Raw genomic sequence first — 27,803 nt, forward strand, 5'->3', positions numbered from 1 at the left:
TCGAACTTCTGACCTCAAGCGATCCGCCTGCCTTGGCCTCCCAAAGTGCTGGGATTACAGGCATCAGTCACCGCACCCAGCCACAATTGTATTTTTATTGGATAGAGCTGATCTAGAGGTTAAAATGAGGAATTCCGGAGCTAGGCTGGCTGGATTCAAATCCCTAGTAGCTGGTGATCATAGACAAGTCACTTGGCCTCTGCTAGTCTCAGTTTTTTCACCTGTGAAGTAAAGGGCATAACAGCACCTACTTCATGGGGTTGCCACCTGGCTGGCAGTAAAACCGTCCATAAAAGTTGGCTGGTGTTACTATTGGTTGCAGCATTAATTTTTAGCAGCGGGAGCCTGTTTTCTCCTGTGAAATGAAGATAACCATGCCCAACCTCAAAGGTGATGGAAATTTTTTAACACGTTAAGGGATATGAGGCCTCCCACTCAGAAGCCTGACCAAAAAAACAATGGTTGCTCAGAGCCAGACGCCTCATTGCCACTAACGAATTAGGGACATTTCAAGGGGCCGGCTGTGAGCGGCAGACTCTGGCTCCTGGCTGCACCTGGCCCCCTCGCGGGACGCAGGTTGGGTCTGGAGAGGGGGAGGGAGTAGGTGGGAGGGGCTGGCTAGTAAGAGGGGAGGGGCCGGCGAGTAAAAAGGACGAAGAGGGGCGTGGGGAGCTTGCGGCACAGCTAGGGCATCCCGGCGAGGAGCGCCGCCAGGCCCCGGGGTAGGACTTGGGGTGGGGTGTCGGTGGGGCCGCCGAGGGGGGCTGATTGCATGCAATTCGGGGCATACACACAGACCGCGGGGTCTCCGGGATATCGGGGCTATCAAGGACGGGCTGGGGGATGGGAACTTGGGGACGGGGCCTAGGGATGGTGAAGATAGGGGTGCGGCTGGCAGAATCAGGGTAGGCAGAGGCTGCGCGCCGCGGAGGCTGCTGGTCCCTGACGCCTTGAACCTTCCTCTCCCGCAGCCACAGCTGGGCCTGGCGGGGGGACCATGGGCGCCTCGGTCTCCAGGGGCCGGGCCGCCCGGGTCCCCGCGCCGGAGCCGGAACCCGAAGAGGCGCTGGACCTGAGCCAACTACCCCCGGAGCTGCTTCTGGTGGTGCTGAGCCACGTCCCCCCGCGCACGCTGCTCGGGCGCTGCCGCCAAGTGTGCCGGGGCTGGCGAGCCGTGGTGGACGGCCAGGCCCTGTGGCTGCTGATCCTGGCCCGCGACCACGGCGCCACCGGCCGCGCGCTGCTGCACCTCGCCCGCAGCTGCCAGTCTCCCGCCCGTAACGCCAGGCCTTGCCCCCTGGGCCGCTTCTGCGCGCGCAGACCCATCGGACGCAACCTTATTCGCAACCCCTGCGGCCAAGGTGGGATCTCGGAAGAGGAAGTCCAGGATGCTGGGCCACAGTGGAGCCGTAGAGGGACCGGAGGGGCGGGGCCGCAGAGGGACCGGTGGGAGGAGTCGGAGGGGCGGGGAGGGACCGGTGGGAGGAGTCGGAGGGGCGGGGCAGCATTGGGAGCCGGTGGGAGGAGTCGGAGGGGCGGGGCAGCATTGCGAGGCGGGGGCAGGTGCCGGAGGGGCGGGGCAGCATTGGGAGCCGGTGTGAGGTGTCGGAGGGACGAGGCAGCATTGGCACGCAGGGCTGGCTGGGCAGGGCTTCACCGGTTGCCTGTGGGATGGGTGGGAGTGGGGCAGTTCTGGGAGCCAGAGAGAGGGGCTAGAGGATCAGGGCTTTGCTGCACATCAGTGAGAAGGGCCAGAGGAGCGGGGCTTTGCCCTGAGCCGGTGGGAGGGGAAGGGGGCGGGGCCTCGGTGGGAAGGGTCAGGAGAGTGAGCTGCACTGTGAGCACGTGGGAGGGGCTAGGGGCGGGGTCTCACTAGGAACCAACAGGCGGGCGACTGGAACTTGGGCACAAGCCTTTTTTATTTCACAGAAGGCCTCCGAAAGTGGATGGTGCAGCACGGTGGGGACGGCTGGGTGGTGGAGGAAAACAGGACAGCCGTGCCTGGGGCCCCTTCTCAGACGTGCTTCGTGACTTCATTCAGGTGAATGCCCCTGCTATCCAAAGGTTCGGCCCCTTGTTGAGAAAGGCCTGCCTGTTCTCATTACCCTGTCTCCTGCATTCCCAGCTGGTGTTGGAAGAAGCAGGTCTTGGACCTAGAGGAGGAGGGTCTGTGGCCAGAACTGCTGGATAGTGGCAGGATTGAGATTTGTGTCTCTGACTGGTGAGTGTGACGATTAAAATAGCCCCTTGCTAAGCACTGACTGCATGTGACATGACCTTTTTATGGGTGACTTAATTTAGGCCTTCTAACCCCTCCTTACAGATAAAAAATCTGAAGTTTAGGCCGGCCATGGTGGCTCACACCTATAATCTCAGCACTTTGGGGGGTCGAGGCAGGCAGATCACTTGAGGTCAGGAGTTCGAGACCAGCCCAGCCAGCATGGCAAAACCTCGTCTCTACTAAAAATACAAAAAAAAAAAAAAAAAAAATTAGCCGGGCCTGGTAGTGCGCACCTGTAGTCCCACATACTTGGGAGGCTGAGGCAGGAGAATCAGTTGAACCCAGGAAGCAGAGGTTGTACCACTGCACTCCAGCCTGGACGACAGAGTGAGACTCAGTCCCAGAAAAAAGAAAAGAAACTGAAGTTCAGAGAGGTGAAGTGACAAACACACTCACAGTTCTAGTAATTAGCAGAGTACACAGCTTCTGCTCATGCCCAGAAGGATGTGGATTGGAAAACAGAAGATGAGATCCAGTACAGAGACCTTTGGCCCAGCTCAGTCTTGTCTGTGAATGAATGAGATGTTCCTCGCCTTAGGAGGAGAAAACAGCATAGTTGGCCAAGAGCTTAGGTTCTGGAGCCAGACATCCCAGATTCAAACCCTAGCTCTGCGGCTTTGTAGCCTTGGGCAAGTCACAGCATACCTCTGTTTCCCCTGTTTACAAGATAGGGCTCTTGCAAAGACAATTATTATATGGCAAGCACATAGCAAGTACTTTATGTGAGCACCTTTTTTGAACCTTGATCCTGTGGGAAGGTGTATTTCAAGCCCTCAGATCATTCAGAGCTTCGCAGGAAATTGAGAGGTTGGGAAAGGGGAGATGGCAGGCTGGGCGCGGTGGCTCACGCCTCTGGGAGGCCGAGGTGGGCAGATCTCTTGAGGTCAGGAGTTCGAGACCAGCCTGGCCAACATGGCAAAACCCATCTCTACTAAAAATACAAAAAATTAGCTGGGCGTGGTGGTACGTGTCTGTAGTCCCAGCTGCTCAGGAGGCCAAGGCAGGAGAATCGCTTGAACCTGGGAAGTGGAGGTTGCAGTGAGCTGAGATGGCGCCACTGCACTCCAGCCTGGGCAACAGAGCGAGACTCCATCAAAAAAAAAAAAAAAAAAGAAAGGGGAAATGACTTGCCCTGGTCTGGTCACACAGCCTGGGCTTGGCAGAACCTGGCATAAAGCCCAGAGTCAGACTCTAGAGCTTGTCCTCTGTAGTGATGGTCTTGAAATTGGGGTGCATGAAGACTTTCCAGGGGGCATATGACCCAGATGGTTTTATGGGAGTCAAATTCCAGGTCCACTACAGCCATGAGTCCCCTATTACACAATTAATCTGCTATAGGTTACATCTGTGTGGGAAGTATCATATGATTCTCCTTCCCCAATCTCTTTCTCAGTGTCCCCCTTCTCTAGTTTTATAGGAAAAAAGCCCCTCACTAAGGTGTGGTCCCCAGATGTAAGGACTACTGGGGAGCCAGGCAAAGTGGCCATTGGAAATTTGGGGCCTTAGCAAATTCACTTTTTTGTTTTTGTTTTTGTTTTTTTTGAGACAGAGTCTCACTCGGTGGCCCAGGCTAGAGTGCAATGGTGCAATCTCAGCTCACTGCAACCTCTGCCTCCCAGGTTCAAGTGATTCTCCTGCCTCAGCCTCCCGAGTAGCTGGGATTACAGGTGTGCACCACCACACCTGGCTAATTTTTGTATTTTTAGTAGAGATGGGGTTTCACCATGTTGCCCAGGGTGGCCTTGAACTGCTGACCTCAGGTGATCTGCCCACCTCGGCCTATTAAAGTGCCGGGATTACAGACATAAGCCACTGTGCCTGGCCAGCAAATTCACTCTTAATCAAGGCACCATAACCCTATTCCCCAACTCCATCTCATTAAGAGATACATCTCCAATAAGATTTTTTTTTCTTTTTTTGGAGACAGAGTCTTGCTCTTTTACCCAGGCTGGAGTGCAATGGCATCATCTCGGCTCACTGCAGTCTCCACCACCTGGCCTCAAGCAATCCTCCCACCGCAGCCTCCTGAGTAACTAGGACTACAGGTGCATACTGGCTAATTTCACATGCCTGGCTAATTCTTGAATTTTTTGTTTTTTTGAGACAAAGTTTCACTTGTCACCCAGGCTGGAGTGCAATGGCACAATCTCAGCTCACTGTAACCTCTGCCTCCTGGATTCAAGTGATTCTCCTGCCTCAGCCTCCCCAGTAGCTTGGATTGCAGGTGTGTACCACCACGCCTGGCTAATTTTTGTATTTTTAGTAGAGACGGGGTTTTGCCATGTTGGCCAGGCCGGCCTCGAACTCCTGACCTCAGGTGATCTGCCCGCCTCTGCCTCCCAAAGTCCTGGGATTACAGGTGTGAGCCACCACGCCCAGCCATATTTTCTGTAGAGATGGGGTTTTGCCATGTCATCCTGGCTGATCTTGAACTCCTGGATTCAAGCAATCCTTCCACCTCTGCCTCCCAAAGTGCTGGGATTACAGGTGTGAGCCACCACGGCTGGCCAGATTTTATTTTTTATTATTACTTATCAAACTATGTAACATATTTGTGTTGTTTTGATCAGTGGGGTACTATTTGATTGTGATAATCAGTGGCTTCCAAATTTTGCTGCACATCATAAAGGTGGCTTTTAACACATAAAATGCCCAGGCACCATTCATACCAATTAAATCTGAGCATCTGAGGGTGAGAGCCAGGTACCAATATTTGTTTGTTTTTTGTTTTTGAGACAGGGTCTCCCTCTATCGCCCAGGCTGGAGTGCAATGGCGCGATCTCAGCTCACTGCAACCTCTGCCTCCTGGGTTCCGGCGATTCTCCTGCCTCATAGCTGGGATTACAGGCACCTGCCACCAAGCCTGGCTAATATTTATATTTTTAGTAGAGACAAGGATTCACCATGTTGGCCAGGCTGGTCTTGAACTCCTAACCTCAAGTGATCCACCCACCTCAGCCTCCCAAAGTGTTGGGATTACAGGCGTGAGCCACCTCGCCTGGATAGGCATCAATATTTGTGAGAAGTTTAGAGCTCGCTACAAAGTTCGGGGATGGAATCCCTAAGACCATCCTCACTTCTGACACAATATGTCACAACAACACAAATATGTTATGTAGTTTGATGAGTAATAATTAAAAACAAAATCTGGCTGGGCATGGTGGCTCACGCCTATAATCCCAACACTTTGGGAGGTGGAGGCAGGAGGCTCACCTGAGTCCAGGAGTTCAAGACCAGCCTGGGTCACATGGCAAAACCCCATCTCTACATCTTTACCAACTATAAGTTTGGAGGACTTCTAAAACCACCTTCACAATTCAATAATTCATTGGATGAACTCACAGAAAGCTACTACATACTTCTGGCTTATTACAGGGAAAAGATACAGATTAAAATCAGCCAAGAAAAGGAGGGCATAGAGCAGCATCCAGGGAAGAGATCAAACACAGAGCTTGTGTTGTCCTTCTCCCATGGCATCAGGACATGTTACCATGCTGGCGCTGATGTGTGACAAGATGCATGGAATTTTGTTGACCAAGGGAGTTCACTTGAGCCTCGGTGTCCAGAGTGTTTCTTGGGTTCATCACATAGGCCTGATGGATTGATGATTGCCCACGTGTTTAATCTCAGCCTCCAGGTCAACTGATGTTCCCCGACTCCCAGCCCCCACCGAAAGTCACATCGTGGGTCTTTCCGAAGACTCCCCACTGAGACTATTTATATGAGTGTGGCTGGCCCCTGCCCTAAATCATATTGGTAGATTATCCAGTACCACCTGGGTCCCCATCAAAGACACCCCTGTCTGACGCAACATTCGAAGGGTCCAGAGATCACCTCCCAGGAGTCCCTTTAGAGGAACTGGATTTGCACACACGGGAAGGGCATTTGGACAAGGCAGGACAAGGTAGGCAGACACCCAAAGAGATGGGGTGGCAGGTCCAGACTTCATGGCCTCCCTCCTCCCACAGGTGGGGAGCCCGACACGACAGCGGCTGTATGTACAGACTCCTTGTCCAACTTCTAGACGCCAACCAGACTGTTCTAGATAAATTCTCTGCTGTGCCTGATCCTATCCCACAGTGGAACAACAATGCCTGCCTTCATGTGAGTCTCCTATGGGGGTTTGGGGAAAGGATGTTGGGGGCCTATTTCTGTGAAATAAATCACCCCAAAACTTAGTGGCTTAAAATCAGTGACAGTCTGGCTGGGTGCAGTTGCTCACACCTGTAATCCCAGCACTTTGGGAGGCCAAGGCAGGCGGATCACAAGGTTAGGAGTTCAAGACCAGCCTGTCCAACATGGTGAAACCCCATCTCTACTAAAAATACAAAAATTAGCTGGGCGTGGTGGCACATGCCTGTAATCCCAGCTACTTGGGAAGCTGAGGCAGGCAATCGTTTGAATCCGGGAGGCAGAAGTTGCAGTGAGCCAAGATCATGCCATTGCACTCCAGCCTGGGTGACAGGGCGAGACTCTGTCTAAAAAAAAAAAAAAGTCAATGACAGTCATTTGACTACTTCTCGTGATTTCTATGAGTCAGTAGTTTCAGGAGGGCTCACCTGGCCGGTTCTGGCTCCTGTCTTTCAGCGTTCAAACAGTGACATTCTGATGACGCCTGGAGCTGCAGGCCAGGGTGGTGGGTGATATGTGTGTAGCAGTTGGTGGCTGGCCAAACATCTCTTTCTTCATTTACTCTCAGAGCTTCTCCATGGGATCTCTCTTCTTGGGCTCCTTTGGGCTTCCTTACAGCATGGCGGCTCCTAGGCAGTCAGAATGCTCATGTGTTTGCTCAGGGAGGAGGGTTCTAGAGAAACAGTAGAAGCTGCCTTGCTTTTTCTGACCTAGCCTTAAAAAGTCACTTGGCCAAAGTCACTGAGCATCATTTTCACCACATTCTCGGTGACAAGCAAACCCACCTTGATTCATGGGGAAGTGAGTTAGATACTACTTCTTTTTTTTTGAGGCAGAGTCTCGCTCCATCATCCAGGCTGGAGTGTAGTGGCATGATCTCTGCTCACTGCAACCTCCGCCTGCCAGGTTGAAGTGATTCTTCTGCCTCAGCCTCCCGAGTAGCTGGGACTACAGGCACGTGCCACCACGCCCAGCTAATTTTTTTTGTATTTTTAGTAGAGACAGGGTTTCACCATGTTGGCCAGACTGGTCTTGAACTCCTGGCCTCAAGCGAGCCACCTGCCTCGGCCTCCCAAAGTGCTGGGATTACAGGCATGAGCCATACCGCACCCGACCAGATTCCACTTTTTAATGAAGGAGTGGAAGATTCTGTAAGATTATAGAAGAACATGTGGCCCAATGGGAGATTTTATAGCCATCCTTGGAAAATAACCATCTGCCAGAAGGCCCCAACCTCAGCTTTGGAGGGGAGGCTGTGGCACAATGGAGCTGAGCCCCTCCTCTGCCTACAGGTCACCCATGTGTTCTCCAACATCAAGATGGGCGTCCGCTTTGTGTCTTTCGAACACCGGGGCCAGGACACACAGTTCTGGGCTGGCCACTATGGAGCCCGTGTGACCAACTCCAGTGTGATCGTGCGAGTCCGTCTGTCCTAGTCCAGGACTACCCTTCTTGCAAGACAGCCTGACTGTGCCTTCCAGGGCCTGGGACCATTGGCTGGGACCCCTCATTAACCAACCAAGCACTTGTACCTCCCTGGCATACTGGGAATTCCTGGGTCCAATCAAAGGCCCTGACGGGCCCTGTCTTCAGGTTCTAGAAACTACCAGAAGAAGCTCCTTCCATCTTATCTACCTACTGCAGCTGCTGCTTTGGGGGGCCCTACTCTACTGAGGGGAAACCCACAAGCGAGCATGGGAGAACGCCCATCCTGGAGAAGAATTCTCGCCCTCCCCTCTCTTCTCCTCCCAACCAAAACCCTCCGATCCAGCTCCAGGCCCCTCTGTACCATCCCCTCCCCTCCGCACCATTGACCTGTTTCCTATTGTTTCTGCCACAGGGACTTCCTTGGTCCCTTCAGGGAAGCCCTCAACTCGTCTCTGAACTTAAAATCTCATCCTTAGGGCTCAGAGAGTCCCAGCCCTAAGGGTGTGAACCTCACCTCCTGGGGCTTCCGAGCTACGGGGCTGGGACCAGGTTATGCAGCTGAAAGTCTACGTTAAAAAAAAGTTTGGGCCGAGCACAGTGGCTCATGTCTGTAATCCCAGCACATTGGGAGGCCGAGGCAGGCGGATCACCTGAGGTCAGGAGTTCAAGACCAGCCTGGCCAACATGGTGAAACCCCGTCTCTACTAAAAATCCAAAAAATTAGCCGGGCATGGTGGTGTGCACCTGTAATTCCAGCTATTTGGGAGGCTGAGGCAGGAGAATTGCTTGAGCCCGGGAGGCAGAGGCTGCAGTGAACCAAGATCATGCCACTGCACTCCAGCCTGGGCAACACAGCGAGACTCCGTCTCAAAAAAAAAAAAAGTTTGGGTCAGGCGGGGTGGCTCACACCTGTAATCCCTGCACTTTGGGAGGCCAAGATAGGAGGATCAGCTGAGCCCCAGAGTTCAAGACCAGCCTGGACAATGTAGTAAGACCCCCATCTCTACAAAAAATACAAAAGTTAGCCAGGTGCGGTAGTGCACACCTGTAGTCCAAGCTACTTAGGAGGCTTAGGTGGGAGGATCATTTGTGCCCAGGTTGAGGCTATAGTGAGCCATGATCATACCACTGCACTCCAGCCTGGGTGACAGAGCGAGACCCTGTCTCAAAAGAAAAAAAAGAATTTGGAGATGCTTCTGCCCACTCTGATTTCTCTGAAAAGCGAGGTAATTCCCTGAGCCCAACCTTGATCCTCAAGGACCTGTAATTGTGTGGTATTTAAAATTAAAACAACATTATTTTTCATTTTGACTTTTTTTCAAACAGTAAGAATAATATATCAGCAGCATGTATCTGCCAATCATATGTAATAAATTTCTTATTTTGCCACAACTGCTTCAGATCTTTTTAATAGAAATGCAGTGTTACTGCCTTGGTTGAGAATCATAAGCAGTCCCAGTTGAGGAGGGAAAACTGTACGAAAGCAAACACCAGCTGAGGCCGGGCGTGGTGGCTCACGCCTGTAATCCCAGCACTTTGGGAGGCCGAGGTGGGCGGATCACTTGAGGTCAGGAGTTCAAGACCAGCATGGCCAACATGGTGAAACCCCGTCTCTACTAAAAATACAAAAAGATTAGCCGGGCGTAGTGGCACGTGCCTGTAATCCCAGTTACTTGGGAGGCCGAAGCAGGAGAATCGTTTGAATCTGGGAGGTGGAGGTTTCAGTGAGCCAGGATCGCATCGCTACACTCCATCCTGGGCAAAACAGCGAGACTGTCTCAAAAAAAAAAAAAAAGACAATAGGTCCAGCCTCTGGAGAGCTGACTCCCTGGATCCCCTGGCTGATTTTGGTGAGTGCTGGCTACAATGAGGAAAAAAAAAGCATGGCCCAAGTGACACCTTTGGCTTTTTTCCCTCTCTTCTGTAGGCTGCAAGAGAAAGGGCCAAGACTTTCCCACAATGAGTTTTTGGTGGGTCAAAGACAGTAAACAGTTTATAGGTGCTCTCTCCTCCAACTGGGAGTAAAAGAGATTAAATCTATTGCCGGCCAGCTCAAAGTTTTCGATAAGCCAGATGGGAAAAAAAGAGTAACAAAAGGCCGGGCGCGGTGGCTCACGCTTGTAATCCCAGCACTTTGGGAGGCCGAGGCGGGTGGATCACGAGGTCAGGAGATCGAGACCACGGTGAAACCCTGTCTCTACTAAAAATACAAAAAATTAGCCGGGCATGGTGGCGGGCGCCTGTAGTCCCAGCTACTCGGAGAGGCTGAGGCAGGAGAATGGCATGAACCTGGGAGGCGGAGCTTGCAGTGAGCCGAGATTGCGCCACTGCACTCCAGCCTGGGCGACAGAGCAAGACTCCGTCTCAAAAAAAAAAAAAAGAGTAACAAAAACATACACAGTTGGCCCTCCATGTGGCTGGCTTCTGCATCTATGGATTCAACCAACTGTAGATTGGAAATATTCGGGAGGCTGGGCCTGGTGCCTCACACCTGTAATCCCAGTACTCTGGAGGACTGAGGCAGGTGGATCACTTGAGGTCAGCTCAAGACCAGGCTAGCCAACATGGTGAAACCCCATCTCTACTAAAAATATAAAAATTGCTAGGCATGGTGGCTCACACCTGTAATCGCAGCACTTTGGGAGGCTGAGGCAGATGCATCATCAGGGGTCATGAGTTCGAGACCAGCCTGGCCAATATGGCGAAACCCCATCTCTACTAAAAATACAAAAAAAAAAAAAAAAAATTAGCCAGGCATGGTGGTGAGCACCTGTAATCCCAGCTAATTGGGAGGCTGAGGCAGGAGAATTGCTTGAACCTGGGAGGCAGAGGTTGCCATAAACCAAGATCGTGCCATTGCTATCCAGCCAGGGCAACAAGAGCAAGACTCTGTCTCAAAAAATAAATAAATAAAATAAAAATGCAAAAATTAGCCAGGCGTGGCAGCGGGCGCCTGTAATCCCAGCCAGCTGGGAGTCTGAGGCAGGAGAATCGCTTGAACCCGGGAGGCAGAGGTTGCAGTGATCCAAGATCGCTCCACTGAATTCCAGCCTGGGCGACAGGGACTTTGTCTCAAAAACAGACAAACAAACAAAAAAATTAGCCAGGCATGGCAGCACACATCTGTAGTCCCAGCTACTCAGGATCCTGAGGTGGGAGGATCACTTGAACCTGGGAGGCAGAGGTTGCAGTGAGCCAAGATCACACCACTGCACTCCAGTCTGGGTGACAGAGCAAAACTCTGTCTCAAACAAAAGACAATATTCGGGAAAGACTGGATGTAGTGGCACACGCCTATAATCCCAACACTGTAGGAAGCCTAGGCAGGAGAATTGCTCGAGCCCAGGAGTTCAAGACCAGCCTAGGCAACATAGAGACACCCATCTCTACAAAAAAATTTAAAAATTTGCTGGGCATGTTGGGGGGCGTGTGCCTGTATTCTCAGCTACTTGACAGGCTGAAGTAGGAGGATCACTGGAGCCCTGGATATTGAGACCACAGCACTCCAGCCTAGGAGACGGAGTGAGACCCTGTCTCAAAAAAAAAAAAAAAAGAGTAGAAAATATTTGGGGATAAAAACTTCCACAAAGTTCCAAAAAGTAAAAACTTGAATTTGCCCCACGTCAAGTACTATGTTGAATCCATGAGAATGAAGTGATGTGCAAACATTATACAGTTGAGCCATGAACAACGTGACGGTTGGGGTGCTGACCCTCCTTGCTGTTAAAAATCTGAGGATAGCCGGATGTGATGGCTCACACCTGTAATCCCAGCACTTTGGGAGGCTGAGGCGTGTGGATCACAAGGTCAGCAGTTCAAGACCAGCCTGGCCAACATGGTGAAACCCCGTGTCTACTAAAAACACAAAAATTAGCTGGGCGTGGTGGCAGGTACCTGTAATCCCAGCTACTCCGGAGGCTGAGGCAGGAGAATTGCCTGAACCCAGGAGGCAGAGGTTGCAGTAAGCCGAGATCACACCACTGCACTCCAGCCTGGGCAACACGGCAAGACTCCATCTCAAAAAAAAAAAAATCTGAGTATAACTTTTGATTCCCCCAAAAGTTAACTACTAACAGCCTACTGCTGACCAGAAGCCTCACTAATAACATAAATGGTCAATTAACACATATTTTGTATGTTATTATATTATATGCTGTATTCTTACAATACAGTAAGCTAAAGAAAAGAAAATGTTAAGTAAATTATAAGGAAGAGAAAGTCCATTTACTATTCAGTAAGTGGAGGTGGTCATCAGAAAAGTCTTCGTCCTCGTTATCTTCACAATGAGTAGGCTGACGAGGAGGAGGAAGAGGAGGGCTGGTCTTGCTGTCTCAGAGGTGGCAAAAGTGGATGAGGAGATGGAGGTGGAGGGGGAGGCAGGACAGGCAGGTACTTTACAGAAATACATCATAGTTTCTGTCTGACTTTTTGCTTTTTCATTTCTCTAAAAATGTTTCTATATGGCACCAAAACTTCTTCCACGGTTTGCTTTAGTGTCAGTTCCTGTATCACAGAGGGGTCCATGTTGTGAAAGAACTCAAAAACATCTTCAGTTAACATCTTCTGGCCAGGCACGGTGGCTCACGTCTGTAATCCCAGCACTTTGACGGTGGGGGTGGTGGATCACCTGAGGTCAGGAGTTCGAGACCAGCCTGGCCAACATGGCGAAACCCCGTCTCTAAAACTACAAAAATTAGCTGAGCGTGGTGGCGGGCGCCTGTAATCCCTGCTACTCAGGAGGCTGAGACAGGAGAATCGCTTGAACCCGGGAGGTGGAGGTTGCAGTGAGCCGAGATTTTGCTACCGCACTCCAGCCTGGGTGACAGAGTGAGACTCCATCTCAGGGGAAAAAAAAAAAAAAAATCTTCTGTTAATTCCTCTGGTGTGGTATCTATTAGCTCTTGAATTTCCCCAAGATCCATAGCTTGAAACCCTTCACCCCCTACCTTTTTTTTTTTTTTTTTTGCCATATCCACAATCTCTTTAATTATTTCCTTGATTGGCTCTGTTATAAATCCTGTGAGGTCATATACAACATATAGACACAGTTTTCTCCTGCAGGAATTAATTATTTTGGCTCAATAGCATTTGTAGCCTTTCTCTAACAAGGATGGCTTCTTCAGTGGTGTCATCCTTCCAGACTTTTCTAACGTTCTCTACATTAGGCTTTTCTTCCATAGTGTTGACAGTCCTTTCCACAGTGTGTAATGAGCCTTAAAGGTCCTTATGACCCCCTGATCTAGAGGCTGAATTAGAGACGCTGTGTTTGGGGGCAATGAGACCACTTCGGCACCTTCATTGTTGCATTCTTGGGGTTCTTGGTGGCCAGGGACATTGTCTAATATCAAAGTAACTTACTGGCAAGGTACTTCCTAACTTCAAGGACAAAACGTCGGTGGAACCAATCCAGAAGAAGGGTTCTCGTTGTCCAGGCCTCCTTGTTGTACAACTGAAAGACGGGCAGCCTTATCTTTCAAGGCTTGGAGGTTAGCAGTTTTCTATGTAAGGGCAGCCTCATCATAAATCTGACACCATTTGCATGCAACAGTAGAGTCAGCCTATCCCTACCTGCCTTAAGTGCTCGCTTCTCTTCCTTACTAATAAATGTCCTTTGAGGCATTTTTTCCAGAATAGGGCATTTTAGTCTGCATTACAAACCTCTTCATGACCAGGCGAGGTGTGGCTCCTGCCTGTAATCCCAGCACTTTGGGAGGCCAAGTGGGGAGAATCGCTTGAGGTCAGGAGTTTGAGATCAGCCTGGCCAACATGGTGAAATCCCATCTCTACTAAAAATACAAAAAATTAGCTGGGTATGGTGGTGTGTACCTGTAATCCCAGCTACTCAGGAGGCTGAGGCAGTAGAATCGCTTGAACCCAGGAGGCAGAGGTTGCAGTGAGCTGAGATGGCCACTGCACTCCAGCCTGGGCAACAGAGCAAGGCTCTGTCTCAAAAACAAACAAACAAACAAACAAACAAAAAACTCTCTTTAGGCAGATAACTTTTCTCCTCAATGATTTTCTCATTGGCACCTGAGAACCCATCTGCTGCCTTTTGGTCGGTAGAAGCCGCCTCTCCTCTTACCTTGATTTTTTTTCAGCCAAACTCTTTAAAATTATCAAACCATCCTTTGCTGGCATTAAACTCTCCAGATTTATGTCCTTCACCTTCCTTTAGCTTTAAGTTGTCATATAATGGCTACACTTTTCTAGAATTATATTAGAGTCTATAGGTATGTCTTTCTTTTTTTTTTTTTTGAGACAGAGTCTCACTCTGTTGCCCAGGCTGGAGTGCAATGGTGCAATCTCGGCTCACCACAAGCTCTGCCTCCTGGGTTCATGCTATTCTCCTGCCTCAGCCTCCCGAGTAGCTGGGACTACAGGTGCCCGCCACCATGCCCAGCTAATTTCCTTGTATTTTTAGTAGAGACGGGGTTTCACCATGTTAGCCAGAATGGTCTCGATCTCCTGACCTCGTGATCCGCCCACCTTGGCCTCCCAAAGTGCTGGGATTACAGGCGTGAGCCACTGTGCCCAGCAGGTATGCCTTTCTTACAGCAATTCTGCACCCACAGAAAAACTACATTTTCTTTCTTTTTTTTTTTTTTTGTGCTGGAGTCTTGCTCTGTCACCCAGGCTAGAGTGCAGTGGCACGATCTGGGCTCACTGCAACCTCCGTCTCCCGGGTTCAAGTGATTCTTGTGTCTCAGCCTCCCAAGTAGCTGGGATTACAGGCACCCACCACCATGCCCAGTTAATTTTTGTATTTTTGGTAGAGACAGGGTTTCGCCACATTGGCCAGCTGGTCTAGAACTCCTGGCCTCAAGTGATCCACCCACCTCAGCCTCCCAAAATGCTGGGATTCCAGGCATGAGCCATCACACCTGGCTTTGCATTTTCAGTATGAGATAAAAAGGTATTTCACAAAAAGTGCAAGGATTTCCTGCCTGCCGGCATAACTGTGACCACTTCGGGAATTTCATTTTCTTTTTTTTACAATGCTCCTCAATGCTGAATTCATCTTGAAATGTCAGGCAACTGCAGCTGCAGACCTCAATCTATGGTACATATCAAGCAAATCAACTCTCTTATAATGTCATGACTTGTCTACTTCTTGGGAGCACTTTTAGTTTCACCAGTGGCCCTTTGTATAGGTCCCGTGGTGTTATTCAGGGTTTATGATATTGCACTCAACAAGATGAACAATGAACGAGAACCGGAAGATATCACTGTTTACTGCGCTATGCAATTTACTGGAGAAACGAACTCCTTGGAGATGATTAGCATCACATGGTGTTTAAGCTGATACAACACTTCCGCTCACTGCAATAACAACAGGAGGTGGCTATGAAATTATTACAGTAGTACAGTATTACTTCAGTTAATTTCGTGCAATTATGATTTCACACTGCATCTTTGCATTGATTTACATTTGTCTCAACTGCAAACGGTACCATGCAAAGTCTGTGTTTATGTGTGTAAGTTTTGGCCAACATGGTGAAACCCTATCTCTACTAAAAATACAAAAAATTAGCTGGGCATGGTGGCGGGCGCCTGTAAGCCCAGTTACTTGGGAGGCTGAGGCAGGAGGATCGCTTGAACCCGGGAGGTGGAGGTTGCAGCGAGCGAGATTGCACCATTGCACTCCAGCCTTAGCATCAACAGCAAAACTCCATCACACAAAAAAAAATAATTAATAAACAAAGTATATGGGAGGATGTATGCAAATATCACTGCATTTTATGTAAGGACTTGAGTATCTGTGGATTTTGGGATCCGTGGGAGTTTCTGGAACCAATCCCATGGATACCAAAGGCTGACTGTAGATTCTACCCATTTCTTCAGTCTACAGGTTGCAGCAACCCTGCCTTCTATTCCAACTATTAAGTGTTGAATATATTGATAGACATTTGAGTAGATTTGCAATGAGAAAAAAAAAAGGGAGAAATTTGAAAAGCTCCTTTGTATTTTGTGACTGTTTCATCTAGATGTATGGTTTTTTTTTGTTTTGTTTTGTTTTGTTTTGTTTTGTTTGAGACAGTCTCGCTGTTGCCCAGGCTGGAGTGCAGTGGCTCAATCTCAGGTCACTGTAACCTCCACCTCCCAGGTTCAAGTGATTCTCAGCCTCCTGAGTAAGTGGCATTACAGGAACACGCCACCATGCCCAGATAATTTTTTGTATTTTTAGTCGAGACAGGGTTTCACTATGTTGGCTGTGCTGGTCTCAAACTCCTGACCTCAGGTGATCCACCGTCCTCGGCCTCCCAAAGTGCTGGGATTACAGGCGTGAGCCACCACACCTGGCCTAAACGTATGTTTTTTTAAATCAATGTAAAATGTTTATGCTTGCACTATACACTACGAGGATCATCTGGATTAGGGAAAGCTGCAAAAATCATTGTGTGTGTATAAAACAAATCCCTTGCTTTTTGCCAACAATGGGAGGATTGGAATTTAAATTCTGTGAGTATTGGAAACAGAACAAGTACAGTCTCTGTCAATGATGATTCCTGCCATGATTTTGGCTTACTGGAGCCTTTGGAGAAAGTAAGAAGCAGTAAAAAGAGCGACGCAATCTCTGGATGGAAATAAACTTTTGGAGTTTCACTTTAAAACAAAAAATTATTTTTTGAGACAGGATCTCACACTCTCACCCAGGCTGGAGTGCAGTGGCGCGATCATGGCTCACTGCAGCCTCGACCTCCTGGGCTCAAATGGTCCTCCTGCTTCAGCCTCCTGAGTAGTTAGGACTACAGGCACATGCCACCACACCCAGCTACTTTTAGAGTTTTAAAAAACACTTTCTAGTTTGCTAATAAGTCCTTGTTAAAATCAAATGCTGGACCCTTAAAGGCAGCTGATGAGGCAGCCTGGTGTGCATATTTTTTTGTATGTCTGAAAAAGTTTCGTTTATTTAATATACTATTTTTTTTTTTTGAGACGGTCTCACTCTGTTGCCCAGGCTGGAGTACAATAGTGCAATCTCATCTCACTGCATCCTTGACCTCCTAGACTCAAGCAATCCTCCCACCTCAGCCTCTTGAGTAGTTGGAATTACAGGTGCGTGTGCCACCACACCCAGCTAATTTTTGTTTTTTTGTTTTTTGTTTTTTTTTTTTTCAAATTAGAGACAAGGTCTCACTATGTTGCCCAGGCTGGTCTCGAACTCCTGAGTTCAAGTTATCTTCCCACCTCAGCCTCCCAAAGTGCTAGGATTACAGGCGTGAGCCACTGGGCCCAGCCTAGACTTTATTTTTAGAGCAGTTTTAGGTTCATAGCAAAATTGAGCAGAAACTACAGAGTTCTCTTATATTCCCTGTTCCCCCAGCCCCTATGCACACACACACACCCCCCCTTCCTGCTATCAACATCCCCCACCAGAGTGGTACATGTTATAATCAATGAACCTATGTTGACACATCCTTATTACCCAAAATCCATAGTTTGCATTAGGGTCACACTTGGTGTTGTGCATTCTCTGGATTTGGACAAATGTGTAATGACATCTACCATTGTGGTATCACACAGACTAGTTTCACTGCCCTAAAAGTCCTCTGTGCTCTACCAATTCACTCCTCCCTCCCTCAACCCTGGATGACCACTGGTCTTTTTGTTTGTTTTGTTTTCGTTTTGAGACGGAGTCTTACGCTGTCACCCAGGCTGCAGTGCAGTGGCATGATCTTGGCTCACTGCAGCCTCCGCCTCCCGGGTCCAAGAGATACTCCCACCTCAGCCTCCCGAGTAGCTGGGATTACAGGTGCCCGCTACCACGTCTGGCTAATTTTTTTTTTGTATTTTTAGTTGAGATGGAGTTTTACCATGTGGCCAGGCTGTTCTTGAACTCCTGACCTCAAATGATCTACACGCTTCAGCCTCCCAAAGTGCTGGGATTATAGGCGTGAGCCACCCCGCCTGGCTGACCACTGATTTTTATATTGACTCCATAGTTTTGCCTTTTCCAGAATGTCATATTGATGGAATCATACAGTATGTATCCTTATCTAATTGGTCTCTTACTTAGTGATATGTAGTTAAGGTTCCTCCAGGTCTTTTCATGGCTTGATAGATCACTTTTAGAGACAGGGCCTCGCTCTGTTTCCCAGGCTGAAGTGCAGTATCATGATCAGACCATGGCTCACTGCAGCCTAAAACTCCTGGACTCAAGCAAGCCTCCTGCCTTAGCCTCCCAAGTAGCTGGGACTACAGGCGCGTGCCACCACACCTGGCTAATACTTTTTTTTTTAAGATGAGGTCTTGCTTTGTTGCCCAGGCTGGTCTCAAACTCCTGGGCTCAAGCAGTCCGCCCACCTTGGCTTCCCAAAGTGCTGGGATTACAGGCATGAGCCACTACAATCAGCCTTTTTTTTGTTTTTTTTTTGAGACAGAGTCTTGCTCTGTCACCCAGGCTGGAGTGTAGTGGTGTGATCATGGCTCACTGCAACCTCTGCCTCCCAGGCTCAAGCGATCCTCCTGCCTCAGCTTCCTGAGTAGCTGAGACCACAAGGACACACCACCACATTCAACTAATGTTTTTTATTTTTTGTAGAGATGGGATTTTGCCACGTTGCCCAGGCTGGTCTCAAACTCCTGGACTCAAGCAATCCACCCACTTTGGCCTCCCAATGTGCTGGGATTACAGGTGTGAGCCACAGCCCCCAACTTTTTTTTTTTTTTTTTTTTTGAGACAGAGTCTTGCTCTGTTGCCCAAGCTGGAGTGCAATGGCGTGATCTCGGCTCACTGCAAACTCCATCTTCAGGTTCAAGTGATTCTCTTCCCTCAGCCTCCCAAGTAGTTGGGATTACAGGCACACACCACCCTTATTGATGAGTTTTAAGAGTTCTTTGTACATTTTGAATAATAGTCCTTTATCAGATATGTCTTCTGCAAATCCCTTCTCCCAGTCTGTGATTGTCTTCTCTTTTTCTTGAAGGTATGCATTTTTGTTTGTTTGTTTGTTTTTCATTTTTTGGACAGGGTCTCACTCTGTTACCCAAGCTGGAGTACAATGATGCAGTCATGGCTCACTGCAGCCTTGACCTCCGGGGCTCAAGCAATCCTCCCACCTCAGCCTCCTAAGTAACTGGGACTACAGGTGCCCACCTCCACGCCCAGTTAATTTTAATTTTTTTTCTCTTTTTTTGTAGAGACACAGTTTCACTATGTTGCCTGGGCTGGTCTTGAACTCCTGTGCTCAAGCAATCCTCCCGCCTCAGCCTCCCATAGTGCTGGGATTACAGGCATGAACCACTGCGTCCAGCCCGTGCGTGTTTTTGAGTGCACCAATTCCAGCTCTAAGATTGACAAGGTAAAAGGGCTTAGGAAAGCCTTGTTTATCACTTGTACTTGAAACGGAACCTTCTAGCCTGTAGCATCTTGGCTTTGCTGCTGCCAAAGAACAGCCACTGACTTGTGGCTTCCTGAATTCACAGATCCTAATGGCCTGGACCTGACTGTAAGCCAAAACCTGATACTGCTGTCTGCTCTGTGCTGTTTCAGTCTCAGCATGTGCTGTGCTAAATTAAAAACGGGCACACATTCCAGGAACAGGACTTCGACTATGAGACCATTGCAGATTTAGGACACCCTCTATGGGACCTAAACTGAAAACATCATGAATGCTGGCTGGACCATATGGATTGCATAAAAATGCCTACAGGAAAGGGCTTCTTTTTTTTTTTTGAGATGGAGTCTCACTGTCTCACCCAGGCTGGAGTGCAGTAGTGCTATCTCAGCTCACTGCAAGCTCTGCCTCCCGGGTTCACGCCATTCTCCTGCCTCAGCCTCCTGAGTAGCTGGGACTACAGGCGCCCGCCACCAAGCCCGGCTAATTTTTTGTATTTTTAGTAGAGACGGGGTTTCACCGTATTAGCCAGGATGGTCTCCATCTCCTGACCTCGTGATCCGCCTGCCTTGGCCTCCCAAAGTGCTGGGATTACAGACATGAGCCACCGCGCGCGGCCAAGGAAAGGGCTTCTTTGAGGAAACCATCTACAATCAACTGGCTTCTTGGCTCTATATTTCTTTCTTTTTATTATTTTTTTTTAATGTGTTTTTTAGACGGAGTCTCCTGTCACCCAGGCTGGAGTGCAGTGGTGTGATCTCAGCTCACTGCAACCTCCACCTCCTGGGTTCAAGCAATTCTCCTGCCTCAGCCTCCCGAGTAGCTGGGATTACAGGCATATGCCACCATGCCTGGCTAATTTTTGTATTTTTAGTAGAGACAGGGCTTCACCATGTTGGCCAGGCTGGTCCCGAACTCCTGACCTCAGGTGATCCTCCTGCCTCAGCCTCCCAAAGTGCTGGGATTGCAGGCATGAGCCACTGCGTCTGGCCATCGAATGTATTTCTAACCTGTGATTCCTGCCAAAAGCTGTAAGTTCAAGGAGGGTACCTCTCAGGGACTGTGACCCCTCTGACTGCTTCTGGACACTTGGGAGACGCCTCATTTCTGTTGCCTTGTGCTCAACTTTCTGGATTAGTTGCAAGTTGCAACTGTGGCCTGTAGCCTGACCCTACTTCCCCACTTCTCTCCTGCTACAACACACACCTTAGGAAGGCAGTTTGATTACTGATGCAGTGGTCCCCAGAAAGGGATTGAGATTTTGCAGGAAGTTCATTGGATGATGATTGGGAAAGAGGTTGTAGAAAACCATTTTGAAAATTTAGGATTTCTGTTTTTTTGTTTGTTTGTTCGTTTGTTTTGAGACAGGGTCTCATTCTGTTGCCCAGGCTGGAGTGCAGTAGCGCCATCTTGACTCACTGCAACCTCTACCTCCCAGGTTCAAGCAATTGTCCTGCCTCAGCCTCCCAAGTACCGAGGACTACAGGCCCGCACCTCCATGTCTGGCTAATTTTTGTATTTTTTTAGTAGAGTCAGGGTTTCACTATGTTGGCCAGGCTGGTCTCAAACTCCCAACCTCAGGTGATCCAGCCTCCTCGGCCTCCCAAAGTGCTGGGATTACAGGCATGAGCCATCGTGCCTCACCTCTATTCTTGATATATAAGCTGATAACAAAAAAAAAAGAAGAAGAAAATTTAGAATTTCATCCTGACCAATTCCTGGATGTGATGTGTCTTTCTAGTCAACTTGTATAAAAATGTTTCTTCTGTGAAATGCTTCCATCCCTTTTGTATCCAACCCTTCTGGATGAAACATTTAGATGAGAATTTGAAAATGAGGTCGGGCACGGTGGCTCACGCCTGTAATCCCAACACTTTGGGAGGCCGAGGTGGGTGGATCTCCTGAGGTCGGGAGTTTGAGACCAGCCTGGTCAACATGGAGAAACCCTATCTCTATTAAAAATACAAAATGAGTCGGACATGGTGGCCCATGCCTGTAATCCCAGCTACTCAGAAGGCTGAGGCAGGAGAATTGCTTGAACCTGGGAGGCTGAGGTTGCGGTGAGCAAAGATCGCGCCATCACACTCCAGCCTGAGCAACAAGAGCGAAACTGTCTCAAAAAAAAAGTTAATAAATTCAGGACATTTTGGGGATACAAATCAATATTGAAAATCAGGGCTCGGCCGGGCACGGTGGCTCATGCCTGTAATCCCAGCACTTTGGGAGGCCAAGGTGGGCAGATCACGAGGTCAGGAGATCAAGACCATCCTGGCTAACATGGTAAACCGCATCTTTACTAAAAAAAAAAAAATACAAAAAATTAGCCGGGCATGGTGGTGGGCACCTGTAGTCCCAGCTACTCGGGAAGCTGAGGCAGGAGAATGACGTGAACCCGGGAGGTGGAACTTGCAGTGAGCTGAGATTGCATCACTGTACTCCAGCCTGGGATGACAGAGCGAGACTCCGTCTCAAAAAAAAAAAAAAAAAAAGAAAATCAGGGCTCAGCATAGTGGCTTATGCCTATAATTCTCAACACTTTGGGAGGCGAGGTGGGAGGATTGCTTGAGGCCAAGAGTTCAAGACCAGCCAGGGCAACCAAGGGAGACCCCCCCCCCCCCGATCTCTGCGAAAAATAAGAAAAGAAAATTAGTTGTATTTCAATACACTAGCAACGCCAATCAAAATGAAATTAAGAAAACAATTCTACTTTTAAACTGAAAACTACAACATTACTGAGAGAAATTAAATAAGAGCTAAATAAATAGATACCCCATGTTCATCAACTGGAAGACTTTATATTTTTAAGATGACAATACTCCCTAAATTGATCTACAGATTCAGTTGCAATGCCTATCAAAAAAAATTTTTTTTGAGAGAGAGAGTTTTGCTCCGTTGCCCAGGTTGGAGTCCAGTGGCACAGTCTCAGCTCACTGCAACCTCCGCCTCCCAGGTTCAAGCAACTCTCATGCCTCCACCTTCCAGGTAGCTGGGATTACAGGCAGGTGACACCATGCCCAGCTAATTTTTTGTATTTTTAGTAGAGACGGCGTTTCACCATGTTGCCCAGGGTGGTCTCAAAGTCCTGACCTCGGGTGGTCCACCTGCCTCAGCCTCCCAAAGTGCTGGAATTACTGGCGTGAGCCACTGTGCCCCGCCACCTATCAAAATTTTAAGAGCCTTTTTTTTTTTTTTTTTTGCAGAAATGGACAAGCTGATCGCAAAATTCAAATGGAATTGCAAGAGGTTCCAAATAGCCAAAACAATCTTGAAAAAGAAGAACAAACTTGGAGGATTCACACTTTCCAGTTTCAAAACTTACTACAAAGCTACAGTAATCAGAACACTGTGGTCCTGGCATAAGTGATGTTGGACAAGTGGGCCCCAAAGTGAGACTTAGCCCATGAGGTTCTTGGCTTTGCCCAGGAAAGAATTCAAGGCCAAGCCAATGGTAGAAGAAAACAGCTTTATTGAAGAGGCAGTGTTACAGCTCCAGCCCTGTTCCAACTCTGATTACTCCTGCACAGCAGGGCTGTAGGCAGAGACTAGCAGCTCAGGGCAGTTTTGCAGTCATTTATATCTACTTTTAACACATGCAGATTAAGGGGCGATTTGTGCAAAAATTTCTAGGGAATGGGTAATAACTTTTGGGTCATCGAGTCAATGCCATGGAATAACTCCCTGGTGTCGCGATGCCAATGGTAAACTGACATGGCGCACTGATCGGCATGTCTTATGGAAAGCTCATTCCACCCCAGCCCTGTTTCAGCTAGTCCTCAATTTGGTCCAGTGTCCGAGCCCTGCCTCTGGAGTTAAGTCCCACCTCCTACCTCATAAGGAGAGACGTAAATCAGTGGAATAGAATCGAGAGTCCAGAAATAAACTCATACATCGATGATCAATTGATTTTCAACAACGATGCCAAGACCATTCAGTGGGGGAAAGAATCATTTTCAACAAATGGTGCTGGATAACCACATCCAAAGGAGTGCAACTGGGCCCCTATCTCACACCATATACAGAAATTAAATCAAAGTGCCTCAAACACTAAGAGCTAAAACTATAACATTCTTAGAAGAATACAGGGATACATCTTTATGACCTTGATTTGGTAATTGATTTTTAGATAACACTAAAAGCACAAGCAGCAATAGAAAAAAAAAAAGTAAATTTGACCTCATCAAAATTTTAAACTTTTAGGCTGGGTGCAGTGGCTCACACCTCTAATCCCAGCACTTTGGGAGGCTGAAGCAGGAGGATCACTTGAGCCCAGGAGTTCGAGACCAGCCTGGCCAACATGGTGAAACCCCGCCTCTATCAAAAATATAAAAATTAGCCAGGAGTGGTGGTGGCCGCCTATAATCCCAGCTACTCGGGAGGCTGAGGCCTGAGAATCACTTGAACCCAGGGGGCGCAGGTTGCAGTGAGCCGAGATCATGCCACTGCACTCCAGCTTGGGGGACAGAGTGAGACTCTGTCTCAAAAACAAACAAACAGCAACAACAAAAAAACCCCCACAACTTTTGTGCATCAAAGGATACAACAAAATAATGAAAAGACAACCCACAGACTGGGAAAGAATGTTTTGCAAATTATATATCTGATAAGGGTCTAGTATCCAAAATATATAAAGAACTCTTACAACTCAACAATAAAAGATAAGCAACTCAGTTTTCAAATGGGCAAAGGACTTGAATAGGTATTTTTCCAAAGAAGATATACCAGTGTTCAGTAAGTACATGAAAAGATGTTCAACAGCATTAATCTTTAGGGAAATGCAGGTCAAAGCCATAGTGAAATACCACTTCCTACCCAGTAGGATGAATATGAACAAAAAGAAAAAAAGAAGAAAACAACAAGTGTTGGTGATGATATGGAGAAATTACAACCCTCACACATTGCTGATGGGCATATAAAATGGCGCAGCTGCTTTAGAAAGCCGTTTGTCATTTCTTCTAAAAGCTAAACATAGAATTCTACTGTATGACACAGCAATTCTACTCCTACATATATACCCAAGAGGATTTAAAACAAGTTTTCGAATAAAATATTGTACACAAATGTTCATAACTGCGTTATTCATAGAGACAAAGAGTGGAAACAACCAAATGTCCTTCAACTGATGAATGGATAAACCAAAAGTGGTCCATCCATACAATGGGAAATTATTCCATCATAAAAAGGAATAGGCTGGGCGTGGAGGCTCACACCTGTAATCCCAACATTTTAGGAGGCCAAGGAGGGCAGATCACTTGAGGTCAGGAGTTTGAGACCAGCCTGGACAATATGGTGAAACCCCGTCTCTACTAAAAATACAAAAAATTAGCTAGACGTGGTGGCGGGCGCCTGTAATCCCAGCTACTCTGAAGGCTGAGGCAGGAGAATTGCTTGAACTCGGGAGGCGAAGGTTGTGGTGAGCCAGGATCACCCCTCTGTACTCCAGCCTGGGCGATGGAGCAAGACTGTGTCTCAAAACAAACATACAAAAAAGGAATGAAATACTGATATATGCTGCAATATAGATGAACCTTGAAAACATGCTAAATGAAAGAAGGCCACATATTGTATGAATCCATTTATATGAATTGCCCAGAATAGGAAAATGTGTTGAGACAGGAAATAGATTAGCAGTTGCCAGGGAGGAAGAGGAAGGATGGAGAGTGACTGCTCACAGGTACATGGTTTGTTTGGGGTGATTTGGGAACCGGATGGTGGTGACGGTTGTACAACATTGTGAATGTACCAAAAACCACTGAATTATATACAGTTTTAAATGACTAAAATAGTGATTTATATATTGTATGAATTTTACCCCCGTAAAAATGGAAAAAAAAATCTAAAGTTATAATGACCGAATCAGACATACTGATTTTGTAACAAAAAGGCAAAAACAGAGCCGGTTACATTAGCACATGCTTGTAATCCCAGCTACTCAAAAGGCTGAGGCAGAAGGATCACTTGAGCCCAGGAGTTCAAGTCCAGCCTGGGCAACATAGTGAGACCCCATTTATATTTAAATAAATAAAACTTTCTTTTTTTTTTTGAGACAGAGTCTCACTCTGTTGCCCAGGCTGGAGTGCAGTGGCACCATCTTGGCTCACTGCAACCTCTGGTTCCCAGGTTCAAGTGATTCTCGTGCCTCAGCCTCCCAAGTAACTGGGACTATAGGGCACACACCACCATGCCTGGCTAATTTTTTGTATTTTTAGTAGAGACGAAGTTTCACCATGTTGGCCAGGCTGGTCTCGAACTCCTAAGCTCAGGCAACCGCTCACCTCAGCCTCCCAAATTGCTAGGATTACAGATCTGAGCCACCGTGCCCAGCCAATAAAACATTTTTAAATAGCCAAAACACAGGCAGGGTGCGGTGGCTCACACCTGTAATCCCAGCACTTTGGGAGGCCGAGACAGGCAGATTTCTTGAGCCCAGGAGTTCGAGACCAGCCTGGGCAACATAGGGAAACCCCATCTCTACAAAAAATGCAAAAATTAGCCAGGCGTGGTGGCATGCGCCCGTAGTCCCAGCTACTTGGGAGGCTGAGGTGTGAGGTTCGTTTGAGCCTGGGAGGCAGAGGTTGCAGTGAGCTGAGATAGCACCATTGCACCCCAGCCTGGGTGACAGAGAGAGACCCTGTCTCTAAAAATTAACTAATTAATTAACATTTGAAAAATCGCCCAAACACAAACTTGGCATCTTGGGAGGTGCAGAGTTGGGGATGGGCAGTAATGACCTCTGTCTTTCAGAACTACTCCTAGAAGCTTTCCCCTCCTCCCAAAGAAAAATAAGAAGAAGCACCTGGTCCTTGCCTTTCCAAGCTGCTGGACTGCTTTGAATTCAAATTGACTGTGACCCTCCACTTGACCCCTATCCTTCCACCTGCTCACCTGCCACCTGGGCCCAGCTCCTGGACAGGACCAGAACACCCACCTGGGGTTGCTGTCCACACTCCTCAGGCAGAGACACTGTTGTCATGGACATGCAAAATCCACCTGGAATTGACTGCCTTGGGCATTCCCTCTTACAGCAAGGACTGAGCAGGTCTGTTTGGAATGGTCTAGCAACTTTAGGGCTGGAGGGCCCAGGCTGGAAGACCACATACTGGGGCCCCTGAACCTCTAATGAATGCACCTCCTGCCTGGGGTTCCCTAAAAACTGTAAACTCTCTGTCTCCAGGGGGCACCACGTGTGCCCTCTGGGATTGTACTTTTCTCTTTTTTTTTTTTTTTTTTGGAGATTCCCAGGCTAGAGTCCCGTGGTATGATCTCAGCTCACTGCAGCTTCGAATTCCTGGCCTCAAGTGATCCTCCCACCTCAGCCTCCCAAGGAGCTGTGACTATAGGCGCACACCACCATGCCTTTTTTGCATTTTTTGTAGAGATGGGGTTTCTCTATGTTGCCCAGGCTGGTCTTGAACTCCTGGGCTCAAGTGATCTTCCCGCCTTACCCTCCCAAAGTACTGGGATTATAGGCATGAGCCACAGCACCTGGCCTGGGATTATATTTCGTGTGTGTGTTGTCCCCTGATTATTAGGACACTGTCTCAGCCCTGAACAGTGTTCAGATCAGCTTCAACTTAGTGCTCAGCTGTACTTGCTGTGCCTGAGTCAATGTCTTGAACCACATAAAACAATTCATACAGAAACAAAGAGGAAGCCACTTGGCTTTCAAAGATAGATCTCTGTGGTTAGTGGGATGTGCTTTTTTTTCTTTTTCTTTTTCTTTTTTTTTTTTTTTTTTTTGAGAAGGAGTTTCGCTCTTGTTGCCCAGGCTGGTGTTCAGTGGCGTGATCTCGGCTCACCACAACCTCCGCTTCCCGGGTTCAAGCGATTCTCCTACCTCAGCCTCCCAAATAGCTGAGATTACAGGCACGCACCACCATGCCAGGCTAATTTTTTTGTATTTTTAGTAGAGACGGAGTTTCTCCATGTTGGTCAGGCTGGTCTCGAACTCCCAACCTCAGGTGATCTGCCCACCTTGGCCTCCCAAAGTGCTGGGATTACAGGAGTAAGCCACCGTGCCCGGCCAATTTTTGTATTTTCAGTAGAGACAGGTTTTTCACCATGTTTTCCAGGCTGGTCTCGAACTCCTGACCTCAAGTGATCCACCCACCTCGGCTGCCCCAAGTGCTAGGATTACAGGCATGAGCCACCACTCCTGGCCAGGCGAGTTTTACTTTGTACAATGTCTCTCCTTTTGCTTTTGTCTGATGTTTCTTTATAATTAGATTCAGATTATACATCTTTGGCAAGAATATCACAGAAGAGACTTTTCTGTGTGTCCCCACTGCATTTATCATGTGCTGCACGATTTCAATTTGTCCCAGTATTGATGCCATTTCACCTTGATCACTTGATTTAAAGTGGCGTCGGCCAACCTTCACTGTCAAGTTACTTTACTCTTTGTAATTAGTGTTTCGTAAGTTCTATAAAACAGTGTAAATATCCCATTCTTCATCAACCTTTGGATTCATTCATTTATTTACATATATCAGTATTGACTTGTGGTTTCCTATTTTATTCAGTGGGCTACAATGTTACTCTCTGTATCCATCGGCTTGGGCTCCCGTAACAAAATTCACAGACTTGGGGGCTTCAACAACAGAAATTTACTTCTCACAGTTCCAGAA

At 48.0% G+C, this 27,803-nt stretch overlaps 1 protein-coding gene across 6 annotated transcripts; it reads left to right on the plus strand.

The window, feature by feature from the left end:
- Positions 1-135: 135 nt before the first annotated feature.
- Positions 136-27,803, plus strand: FBXO27 (F-box protein 27). Of its 6 annotated transcripts, XR_009209440.1 has the most exons (9): positions 634-722; positions 972-1,361; positions 1,930-2,041; positions 2,126-2,221; positions 6,250-6,385; positions 18,983-19,143; positions 22,380-24,850; positions 25,921-26,215; positions 27,249-27,803. XR_009209440.1 is itself a non-coding variant. In XM_032172992.2 (6 exons), exons 2-6 carry the CDS (start codon positions 998-1,000, stop codon positions 7,846-7,848), a joined length of 852 nt encoding a protein of 283 aa, XP_032028883.1. In that variant the 5' UTR covers positions 136-576; positions 972-997; the 3' UTR covers positions 7,849-9,299. The 6 variants fall into 6 exon arrangements, 4 of the variants coding, with proteins under 4 accessions (XP_032028883.1, XP_032028884.1, XP_032028881.1 ...); XR_009209439.1 differs by lacking the exons at positions 25,921-26,215; positions 27,249-27,803 and having other exon boundaries at positions 22,380-25,213; XM_032172992.2 differs by lacking the exons at positions 634-722; positions 18,983-19,143; positions 22,380-24,850; positions 25,921-26,215; positions 27,249-27,803 and adding exons at positions 136-576; positions 7,705-9,299.

Source organism: Hylobates moloch, unplaced genomic scaffold, assembly GCF_009828535.3.
Source record: "Hylobates moloch isolate HMO894 unplaced genomic scaffold, HMol_V3 SCAFFOLD_13, whole genome shotgun sequence".
In the NCBI taxonomy this organism is placed as follows: Eukaryota; Metazoa; Chordata; class Mammalia; order Primates; family Hylobatidae; genus Hylobates; species Hylobates moloch.